This window comes from Arvicola amphibius, chromosome 1, assembly GCF_903992535.2.
Source record: "Arvicola amphibius chromosome 1, mArvAmp1.2, whole genome shotgun sequence".
In the NCBI taxonomy this organism is placed as follows: domain Eukaryota; kingdom Metazoa; phylum Chordata; class Mammalia; order Rodentia; family Cricetidae; genus Arvicola; species Arvicola amphibius.
This window is the reverse complement of record NC_052047.1, coordinates 47,235,437-47,247,738: the sequence shown is the minus strand read 5'-3', so window position 1 is coordinate 47,247,738 and position 12,302 is coordinate 47,235,437. Positions and strand designations below refer to the sequence as shown.

The 12,302-nt window shown below is 37.9% G+C and overlaps 1 protein-coding gene across 2 annotated transcripts in view; it reads left to right on the top strand.

Annotated features, from left to right (window-relative positions):
* Rbpj (recombination signal binding protein for immunoglobulin kappa J region) overlaps positions 1-12,302 on the top strand; it is a 74,034-nt gene that overhangs the window by 47,238 nt on the left and 14,494 nt on the right. For both annotated transcript variants that reach the window (XM_038340175.1, XM_038340166.1), the window contains exons 3-5: positions 1,711-1,806; positions 8,357-8,522; positions 12,117-12,291. In XM_038340175.1, coding sequence (XP_038196103.1) covers positions 1,718-1,806; positions 8,357-8,522; positions 12,117-12,291 — 430 coding nt within the window. In that variant the 5' untranslated portion in view covers positions 1,711-1,717. The remainder of the gene's footprint in view (positions 1-1,710; positions 1,807-8,356; positions 8,523-12,116; positions 12,292-12,302) is intronic.

Sequence of the window (12,302 nt, the reverse complement as noted above, 5' to 3'; positions counted from 1 at the left end):
AGTAGAATAATTAAAATTAAGTAAGAATATTTGATTTTCCTGACTTTATTTGTTTTGTTTTTTGAGACAGGGTTTCTCTCTATAGCCCTGTCTGTCCTAGAACTAGCTCTGTAGACCAGTGTCTTAGTTAGGGCTTCTTATGGCAACTCTTATAAAGGAAAATTGGGGGGGGGGGCAATTACATTTTCAGAGGTTTAGTCCATTATCCTTATGGTGTGTTGTAAAGGGCCGCTTGTTTGTTTCCCGGCTGCCTGGCAGCTCAGACCCAAAATAATCACACAGAAACTATATTATTTAAAACACTGCTTGGCCATTATCTCTAGCTTCTTATTGGCTAACACTTATATCTTAATTTAACCCATTTCTAGTAATCTATTTATCGCCATGTGGTTGTGGCTTACTGGGTAAAATTCCCAGCATCTGTCTCCAGTGGGGCTACATAGGTTCTCTCTAACTCCTTCCTCCCAGCATTCAGTTTAGTTTTCCCTGCCTAGCTCTGTTGTACCCTATCAGGCCAAGCCAGTTTTCTTTATTCATTAATGGTAATCACAGCATACAGAGGGGAATCCCACACCAATGGTGCAACGTGGTGGCATGCAGGTGGACATGGTGCTGGAGACAGAGCTGGGGACTTGCAGGAAACTGGAAGTGGTCTGAGATACTGGGCTGTATCTTGATCATAGGAGACCTAAAAACCTGTCCATCCCCACAATGACACACTTCTTTCCATAAGGCCACACCTCCTAATAGTGCCACTCCCTTTGGGGGCCACTTTTCTTCAAACCATCACAGCCAGCCTGGCCTAGAACTCAGATATCTGCGGGCCTTGGCCTCCCAGAGTACTAGGTTTAAAGTATATGTCATCACTGCCCAGCGACTTTTAATTTTGTAATGTGTAAAACTATTCAAGAATTGAACTTCTGCTTAAACCCAGAGGTTTTTTTGTTTGGTTTGGTTTGGTTTGGTTTTTTCCTCTGTGTGGCACTTAGCTTGGTAGGATGATTAAGTGAATTAATGTACATTGATGTTTTTATAAACCTTTGCTTAATAAGCATGTTACAGTTTTAATTTGATGTAATATTGAATTCTTTTAAAGTTTAATACAATTTACAGCAATTTCAATTAGTTTCTATGAATCAATACTTTTAACAACATCCTTTGGGCAATTGTATATGTTTGTGTATAGGTGACAGGCCTTTCTAAATCCTTACATGGGACTGTTAGTTTGGGATCAGGCAATAGCAATTTGGGTGATTTGATGTTTTGTTGTAACTCAAGTGTAAAGCTAGACGATCAAGGTAAGCTATAGCAGTGTAAATTTTCATTTGGCGGGGGGGGGGTGTGTTTCTAGAACACATAGTTTTTTTGTGTAATAATAGCCTTGGCTGTACTGGAACTCATTTTGTAGAGCAGGCTGGCCTCAAACTCAAAAAGATCTACCTGCCTGCATCTGCCTCCGAAGTGCTGGGACTAAAGGTGTGCACCACCACATTCAGCTGTCAATCTTAATTTTAACAACCAAAATGCAGAGTGAACGTGGGTATGTATTATCCTTTACACAGCGTTCTTTAAGGTAGGTCATGTTTTTGTTTCTGTTTCGTTTGCTTATTTAAAAAAAATGTTCATGAGCATTCCTCTCATCACAGATATAGTGAAAGATTTTGTCAGAAATACTATCCCAACAATAATAATATTTATATTTGATTTCAGAGAAGCTATGCGAAATTATTTAAAAGAACGAGGGGATCAAACAGTACTCATTCTTCACGCAAAAGTTGCGCAGAAGTCGTATGGAAATGAAAAACGGTAAGATTACTGGGGATTTTTGAGCAAATAGGTACTTATATTTATATTATATTTATATCTGAGGCTATATTTATTACTGGGCTTATTTTCATTGAAGAAAATGAAGAGAAGACTTCTTAAAGGGGATAAACAGTGAACTGTGACATGTTCAAGTCAAAAATTTAGCGAAGACTATCTGGGCACATCCCTAATTTTAGAAAATTTAGAAAATGTTTTCTTTGGGACTGTGTTCCACTGAGGTGGCACATTAGCTCATTTGCAAAGCAGTTTTCCTTTGGGGATAATGTGTAATTTGATAAACAACTGCAACCTCCCCTCCCCTTGGTGCCATTTTAAAAAGAGGCAGTTGTGACACAATTCTGTAATCTTGTAATTTTGTAAGCAAAGTACTCCTGCTGAGGCAGGAGGATGACAAGTTCAAAGCTTCTCTGGGTTACAAGGTGAGTGCAAGTGCCTGTGCGAGTAACTTTGACTCTGATTCAGGAAAGTCTAGGGCTGGGGCTGGAGTGATGGCTCAGCAGGTAAGAGCACTTGCTGATCTTACAGTGTACCTCGAAGTTCAACTGAACAGTGTCTGCACTGGCTCTAAGGGGAACTGGCATCCTCTTCTGGCCTCTATGGCTACCTTACATATGTGGCTTACACACACACATGTGCACGCACACACATCTTTTTTTTATGAGGTCTAGGGATACAGTTTAGTGATAGAGGGTGTGCTGGCACACACAGGGCTCTGAGTTCAGTTTCCACTGCTGTAGTAGTTAGGTAGGCAGGCAGGCAAGCATATAGTTGCACAGATAATAATACATAAGTAAAGGCTAAAAAATTATAACTGTAAATGTATCTTGAGGTCAGGTTAAGTTGAGCTTCGGAACCATTGTAAAGAGCTCCCAACTTAACCCTATCTATACCTGATAGTTAAGTAAGTTTACCCACCGCATAAACTGCGAATGGCAGCAGTGTACATCTATAGACCCACCTGCTTTAGAGGCCAAGTCAAGATGGTTACTTGAGCCCAAGAATTCCTGAGCTACCTTGCAAGGTCCATTTAAAAAAAAGAAATAAAAATCTCTTTCATAGCCGGGCGGTGGTGGCGCACGCCTTTAATCCCAGCACTCGGGAGGCAGAGGCAGGCGGATCTCTGAGTTCGAGACCAGCCTGGTCTACAAGAGCTAGTTCCAGGACAGGCTCTAGAAACTACAGGGAAACCCTGTCTCGAAAAACCAAAAAAAAAAAAAAAAACTCTTTCATGCTCAAACATAAGTGACCACTATAGAAATTACCTGTAAAGGTAACTAGTGAATGTTATTTCTGTGTTCTTTTTTATGAAAATTCATATATCTCATTGTGTTTGGCTTAAGAATTTCTTGTTAGTTTGTTTTTTGTTTTGTTTTTTAAATTGGTGTTAGAGCTCAAACCCAGGGTTTCATGCATAAAGTGCACATGGTCTACCACTTGGTCACATCCTCGTTCAACATAATTCACTCAGCTGCAGTTATCACAGGGCGGGGCAAGGCAGTGAACAGAACCTGAACCTCATCCCTGTTGTTTTACTTGATTCCAGGAATTCTAAAGCACTGTCTTTCAGACAGCATTTTCTGTGAAGCATTTATGAGTAAAGATAACATGCTTGGGAGCTGGTACCAAACTTTGTGGTTAGGGAGGATGCCTAACTATAGCAGAAGTTATTAAAAAGTTTGGAGACTGGGTTGAAAAAAGTGGAAGAAATCTTAGAATGTGTGACAAATAAAGTGACATGAGCAAAATAGGAAAATATAAATGTATAATTAAATACGGACTGCTGTGGCTTATCAAGTTATTGTAAGCATTTTAACGACTGCTTTTTACTGCAGCAGCCTGTTTTTACCTTCTGTTATTTACTATGATGTAGTCGGTCCATACCCCTGTTAAACACTTGAAGAATCTTAGCTTTTGATCCCCCGCAACAAAACCAAAACAAAACAAAAAAATTTTGATGTTTATAGTAACTACTCTCCCATATATTTTGAATCATGTGTTCTGTTAATGCTTCCAAGGTCAACGTGCTACTTCACAATACAGGAGGAACCCTATTGACTTACTTTGTGTGTGTAAGGCGCTAAGGCCCTCTTTAGTGCTTTACAGGATAGGAGATAATCAGGAAGTTTCTTCCTTGATCTCTGAGCTGAAAAGAAAATAAAGCTATTGAATTGATAATTATGACTAGTGTAAACAGTATTTAGGATCTATACATCCTCCTGTTATAATTATTATTCAGCTGTCCCAGGTGTCTGCAGTCTGGGGTGGTGGGATGGTAGGGTAGAATCCCAGGCCTTTCTCACAGTAAGCAGGATCTCTAAAGAGCTACAACCCGAGCCCTATTTTGTTTTAAGTGACATGTGAAACTTGACCACTGATTTGTAACTAAACAGAAGTCGATGTGAATAACCAACTCAAGCTAAATGCCCTTTGTTCATGAAGTTGGCACTAGAAATTCAGGTTTGGGTATGTGTGTAGGTATGTATGTATATTTGAAGTAGGGTTTCTCTGTATAGCCTTGGCTCTCCTGGAACTAGCTCTGTAGACCAGACTGACCTCAAACTTGTCAGGTTCAGGTTTTTAAATAATGAAATTTTGTGTATATGTGTACTGTTTAGCAGAAAACAGTTCTTAATTCTAGAGCCAAGCATCAGTGGTCATGGTTCAGGAACACAGATTAAGGTTGCCTCAAATGCTGTGTTCTGGTGTGAATATGATTTGTCAGTTTTACAGCTATATAACAAAAAGTCATAAGTCAAAAAAAAAACTTCATGGTTAGTGGGCTACAGGAAAGGTTATACTGCTGTCTGATGACATTCTTAGCTATTGGATTGGTGAAATCTAGTGCTGTAATAATAACGTTCTAGCAGGTGTTACATAATAGTTATAGGACTCTTAAGTCAGGCACTGGTGGGCAGTGAGTGGCTGTTGAGGAAACTGAAGATAGCCCAAGAGAATTTGGCCCTGAATGTGCACTGACATCCCAGCTCTCCACAGTCTTTGCATTCTACTCAGTCAGGCAGCCTGGTGACAGGGGTGGGACCCTTTTCTGGGTACTTTAGTTCACACTGGCCAGTTCTTTTCTAAGGAAAACAGGAGTGCTTCTCTGCTGAAGAATGCTGTGCAAGGCCAGTTGTGCATTTTGGTGGGAAATAGAGAGCTTGTTTAGCAGCTCCACTGACCCAGAGAAGAGCTCTACCAATATTAGGGTGGATAATTTTAAGGGAAATGAAGATAAGTGACTCTAAATATGCCTTTGCGCCCGTTGGTTAGTTTCTTTGGCACCAGAATTGCAATTCTACAACTTTGTCTAATTCTAGGGGTTTTTCCCCCTTTAGTTCTGTAGTTTAAAAAAAAAAATACAAACTCACATTTTTATTTTCCCATTAAGTAAAATCCCGAAGGAGTATGTTATCACTTGGATTCAGTGTTAATGCTGACTTATATTTTACTAAGTTAGCATCTGAGTCAGCAGTGTCGGGATCGAGGAATTGAAGATGCTGAGAAAAGTGTAATCCTCTTGAACATCAGTCAGTCTCACCCATCCTTCCCATTGATTAGATGAAAGGAGACTAGGCCTCACTGAAGCGTGAGGTGAACTTGCTAATGACACGGCTCCAAACATGGGTAGTGCTGGTTCTGCTTTTCATTCTCTGGTATTTTGACAAAGCATCATGCCAATTTCTTCATTTACTCTTTTAATTGTTTGTTTTAGGTGCTAGTGCAAGAGGATCTATAAAAAAATCATTGTGGCATTTAATTTTATGGTAAATGACTGAGACCTAGTGAAGTAATAAAAGGGTTTTTTAGTCTCTGTAAGAATTACAGAACCACAGGACTGCAGTGGCTTATCAAGTTATTGTAAACATTTTATGACTGTCTTTTATTGTAGTAGCCTGTTTTTTACCACCTTTTATTTGACCATGACTTAGTCAGTCCATAACCCCAGTTAAACACTTGAAGAATCTTAGCTTTTGAGGCCCCCCCCCCATATATAAATTAAAAGAATGGGGAAAAAAAATACTTGATGTTATAGTAACTACTCTCCAATATCTTTTGAATCCTGTGTATTAATGTTTCCAAGCTAAATGTTCTACTTTACAATACAGGAAGAACCCTATTGGCTTACATTGTGTATATGGCACTAAGGCCTTGTGTGTAAGGTACAAATACACTCCTGTGATGGGCTAGTTGTTCTGAGGTTCCCTTGTGGGTTAAAAGAGGTGGTGGGTCTGGTCTCCACTCTCTGGAATGAGGAAGGAAGGTTTATCTTCTTGCTGATCTAGGTTCAGTTCTTCAAAAGAGTTGCTAAGGCATGGGGTAACCTGGGGACATGACCACAGACACTTTGGCCATGTTGCTGTCATCAAAAATAATTTCAGTGACTAATGCTAAAAATATCTGGCCAGGAAATTTCACTTACTAAGCTTAAATTATTCTTTGTGCCTCATATTTAGTACACCCATTGAGAGTTGTCATCTGTTTTACTTTTTCATTAAAGGTCAGTATGATTCTTAAAAGATGAAACTTTCTAGAAAGATTGTGTTCTCTGAAGGCTGTGTTCTTGCCTTATGATATTAATATTGAGCATTGTCTCCTGGTGAGCAAGCAGCTATACTAGAGTTGCTCTGGGGACAACTACTAACTAGACACTTAGACTCTGATTCTAAAGTTACACTAAGGACTGTGTTAACTGCAGTAATCTGTTCAGGTGATGTCAGTGACAAGTTTGGGTTTTGTCTAACCAAACTTAATTGTCATATCAAGTTAAATAAAAGCCCATTTTGAAACTATAGTTTTTTCCCCATGTGTGTTCTCAGGATTTGAGGGGAAAAAAATGTTAAATCATTCACTAAATGAATGACTAAATTTTAAAATGAATAAAATCTTAAGTGTGTACATATCGCCACCAAGTGGGAGAGAACAGCATTGCTTGTCAGTTGAAATGCTGAAAAAGAAGAAAAGCTACATTGTTCTGCAGCATACATTTTATAGCAGCTATTGAAAGTCAGTTTCAAACACAGAAATTCACCTTAATTTTTCTTTGGTTAGCTATTTGGGTATCTATTCCATACTCCCTTTAATTTCCTTTATCTTCATTTTTATATATATATTTATATTTTATCTGATTATTGTATTACTACTAAACTGTATGGAAATAAAATTTTAGTTAATTTGCTTTTAGGAGTGACAATTTGGGGAATATTAAAGCTGTGATTTCATCGGGATCTTACAAAAGAATCTCTGTTTCAGTTCTGATGAATTTATTCTTTTGTTATTTTGAATAATTATAGTGGCCATAGAAAAATAAACAGGGCAAGCTCATAGGGTAGTGTAGAGTCTTCATTTTTCTTGTATTGTATGCTTGAAAAATTTTCAGGGTGGAATCTTGTTCAGTGGTTTTGGGGGATTTTTTTGTGTCTTTTGGGGGTTGTTTGTTTTGTTTTAGCCTTGGCTGTGCTGTTCTGGAAGTCACTACATAGACCAGACTGTCCTTGAACTCACAGATCTGACAGATCTTTGCCTATGAGAACTCGAAGTAACATGAGGACCTTTTTTTTTTTTTTAAAGGAAGAGGGCAAGAAAGCTAGTTATTTGAATAAAAGATATTCCTGCCTTTTAATTATATACCTGGCTCATTCATTTATTCAATTTGCCTAGTTACTATAGTCATTTGAGTTTTCAGGCCCCTTAAAGAGACAGGACCTAAACGTTTTAAGGTATGTATATGTCCATGGGCAAAAGTATATTATATATCATTGAATAAGTACATTATGCTCTACATAAGGATGAATTCATAGTTTGGACTCTGCTTTTTGTTTGTTAGGTTAAGATAAAGTCATTTTATATGGAGAGAACTTGGGAACATGTATTTTTGGCACACAGCAGAACAAATCTGTTATAGTCATGGGCTGAAAGAATACAGTGTATTTGTTCTTTTGGTTCAAGATGTTTCTCAGTCATGCATAGCAGGTGTTCAGGGGCGAAGATACATAGAACATGGTCTCATTGTAGAGCTCATATCAAGTAACCTACTTATCTTTTCCTTAGTTGCCTCACTTGAACTATTGTTTTAATGCTATTTTCCAGGGTTATTGCCAAATAAAGTTAAATGTAATATACCAAGAATAACATTAAGATTAATGATGCTGTTTTCTTGATTTGAACTTAATTTGTAATCACAGATTCTCTCGTGGTTATTGTGCTTAGTGTCTTGCATTTGTCAAATTCCATTAGAGTAGCTGAGAGCCTTGAGCTGTGAGTTTTCAAAGGTAAGCTGCTCAAAGCAGGAGTAATCTAACTGAAGGTGTAACTCTCAGATTTTATTAGAGCAGATAAGAAAGTCTTGATTTCAGTCCTTTTGACAAAATGATTTGTTTTATAGATGACTTCACCAAAATGCTTTGTTAGGAATGAACTTCGTTGAAGTATGATTTCTGAACTCATATGAAATATATGAATTCATATATTTTTTAAAAAATGAAGTATGATCTTGAATTTAATTTTTCCCTGCCCCTCCTTTTATTTACAGATTTTTTTGTCCTCCTCCTTGTGTGTATCTTATGGGCAGTGGTTGGAAGAAAAAAAAAGAACAAATGGAAAGAGATGGTTGTTCGGAACAAGAGTCACAACCCTGTGCATTTATTGGAATAGGAAATAGTGACCAAGAAATGCAGCAGCTGAATTTGGAAGGGAAGGTAAATTCAAAATATGCATATTGCACTCATTTTTGCTGTATTTATTTTAGTTGTTTTTGTATCAGTGTTTATTGTATTTTTTAAGTGTTTTTAAAAACAGTTGCTTAAATGTATATTATTAGAATCAAAAGTATACCTGCTGGACAGGTGTGGTCCGGTGACTCATGGAGCTTTTGTGTTAGCATCTAAAGGCAGCACCAGGACACTTCCCACCTTCGTGGCTGCCTTAGCTGTAAGTCAGACTTCATTAGAAGCTAATAGTTTAGGGAACAAGTCTCTCATTTTCTGTCTGGCAGGACTGTGGTACTCAGATATTAATGAAAATATGTCCCTCAGCTTTGGTTTTCTCTATCCTCTCAAGCTTCATCTCTCGCTGAAAAGTGACTGCTGACACAGGGTAGATAGAGCGTGGATCCTGGGTACAGTGACCCTTTGCTAACCAACCAACACCAGCGCACCAGTGCAGGATACACGTTACTCAGAGAATGCTCTGTCTACTGTCAGCAAAGCCAGTAAACATGTAGTGTGGAGCTGCGGGCAGGCCTGCTTTTCATCCCACCCGGCTCCTGCATGGTTAGCTTTACACCGAAATAACAACACACAAATTGTATTCTTTTAAACACTGTCTGGCCCATTAATTCCAGCCTCTTTCTCACATCTTGACTAACCCATATCTAATAATCTGTGTAATACCACAAATGGTATCTTATCAGGAAAGATTCAGCACGTCTGACCTGGCGGCTGGCTTCATCGCAACTCTCTCCCTGAGCAGAGGCATGGCAGTCTGTCTAACTCAGGAGAGGCGTGGCATCTGACTGAGCCATCTACCTCACTTCCTTCTTCCTGTTCTGTCTACTCCACCCACCTAAGGGCCGGTCTATCAGATGGGCCAGGCAGTTTCTTTATTAATTATCCAATGAAATCATCAGATAGATAGAAGGCACACCTACATCATAAACAGACCGTTCTCTGAGTCTGAACAAAAGCGTCACAGTTCAGGAAGATAGTTTGTTCATTTATTATACCTCCTAATGTTCACTATTTTTAATATTTAGAAAATGCTTATGATCTCAAGAGACTACCTAGTTTCTTAAATAGCATATTAAAAGGTATTTTCTTATTTAGTAATAACTTTTTTTGCTAGCTTGGTGTTTATGTTTTATATTTGACACTAGGATAGGATGATCCACAATATTGAGGGTCGTGAGTTAAGTATTAGCATTACTAAGAAGCCATAAAGCTAACCTTCAAATCTGGCTATTTGTATGTCATTACGTTTTTATAGTTTTTAATTAAATGAGGCATGTTGACCATGGGTTTTAAATTAGGTTTGGTATCATGTTTATTATAATAGTGAATGCTTATTGTAAAAGAAAATAGAGCTGTTAAGCCATTTTAAATTATGACTGTTGAGCTTAAAAAATATTTTACAGAGGGATTGATTTATTCTCCTGGAGCACACTATATACCTAGATATTCAATTCTTTAATGAGTAGATCAGTAATAAAAAGCCAAGGATATAGCTACCATATGTGTAACTGTGTTGATTGAGCTTCATTCTCATTTTACCCAGTTCTATCTTATACCAGTTCTGGACATTGGTAGGATGCAAGCACACATGTGCATATGAGGAGGTAAAGGACTACTCAAAGGAGTCCGTCTCTGCTCTCTCCTGCTACAGTGCAGGACCCAGGGGCTGATCTGCCTTTACTCATGGAGCTGTCTCACCAGCTCTGTTCACCTGCTTCATTGACACTAGGCAGTATCTTCTCTTGCTTGATGTAGACTGTACCCAATTATTTTGGCACTCAAAATTAAGTGCTTTTTTTTTTTTAAAGCTTTCCCACTAGGATGTCGTCCCCTTGTTTAGATACATATCTCATTTTGTTCTGTGACTGTTTTGGTACATTGACTTTATCCTATGTTTCAAAGCAGAACAGTTTCAGATTTGACCTTTAGCTAGTATTTAAAAAATACAGTGGGCCTATGTATGAACCTGGATTCTATATTTCAGTACAGAAGATAGCTACTGCAAAGGGCTATTGTGTTTTGATTTTCTTACTGTTGTCTTATTTTGCCTTTTACACAACAAGACCTTCCAAAATTCAGAATATTCAGGATCACATTTAAATTTTCTTATGTAACTTTGTTATAGAGACATAAACTACTGCAGTATTTTTATCTTATACTAACCGTACATAATTAGTCAATTTTAAGGATAAGAACTTAGAATTCATTACTTTCTGGCGAGTCATATTCATTTTAAAAGGAACACACAGCAGAAGTAGTTGAAATGAATTTTGGACATCATTTACCCTGTTTGGTAAAGGATATCAGTATTTTAGCCTGGGCCCCCACTGTTCTCGGTGATCAAGGGAATAAAGTGAGTTTTAGAACCATCATATACAAGTGAAGCAGTAGCATTTCAAAGTATTGCTGCTTTTCTGCAACTAAGTGTTTTCTCTTGTATCTTTAAACTTGGTTCCAGTGATAATGGTATGATAAAGTGTATCTATTTTTAAAATAGTTCCTTAGTATATTCTTGAAGATAGGTAAGATGTTTAATGCTCCCTTTCAGCCTAGCCCTTGTTACCACAGCATTCAGTCATATAAAGAGAAACATTGTAGGAGCTAGTTTGAAAACTACAACCAAAAGTTTTTTACACAATTCTACTAAGTTATGATAGTCTTATTACCTTTGTTGCAGATAATCATCAGCTTTTAAGTACAAAAGTCAAATCATTGCTGTAAAATTGAGTGTTGATTCTGTGAAACACATAAAGCTATATAAAACAAAGACTTTAAAGAGTAAATATGGATCATAGGTTTTTTTGGGCTTTGTAGAGTAAATGTTGGAGTCATTTTTGTGTATAACTAAAACTGAGGTATTCAAATTAATGCCTTTGCTGGTGAGTGTCTGCCTATGTTGCATGTTCTGCTTTTCTTGGTCCAGATGATCTTGTCAGAGCCAGCCACAACCATCTCTGTGGATCTTCTCTCACAGTTACACTTGGGAAGACCAAGTCCTCAAGCACCGCTTTCTTTGACCGTAGTTGTCAGAGCTTGACCCCTAGATACTTGGATTATCTTCTGTGCAACTTTTTTGAGTTGATTTAGGCAATGCTTGCTTCCCTGTACTATGTGGACCTGAATTTTCTAAAAAACAATTCAAGTTGAGGAACTGGAATAATAGATGTAATAGTTTTCTAACCACCCTGAGGGCAGCTTTGTTAATGGTTGTAATATTCAGCTCCTATAGCTGAACACAGATTCACATTCATGTCCAGCTCCAGAAGAGTCTAGGAGACACTGGACTTAAGTCCAACTTTCTGGACTAAGCTTCCTATTCTTGTCACTTAAGTTTGGTCTCTCCTTGCTGACCGCTATCTTCTGAGGAGGCTCACCTTTCATGAATTTGTCATTCCCCATTGTTTGTTTTGAAAACTCCAAAAGAAATTCTCTTTAGAGAGCAATGTTAGCAGTTCATTGGGTGATCCATCAGCGTGATACTCATGCTGGGACCATACCATTCTGAGCTGAAGGTGCATAACCTCAAGGCTTTGCTATTAACACCATTTTTCTTTTTGTTCACAGAACTACTGCACAGCTAAAACATTGTACATATCTGATTCAGACAAGAGAAAGCATTTCATGTTGTCTGTAAAAATGTTCTATGGCAACAGTGATGACATTGGTGTGTTCCTCAGCAAGCGGATAAAAGTCATTTCCAAACCTTCCAAAAAGAAGCAGTCATTGAAAAATGCTGACTGTATGTATGCT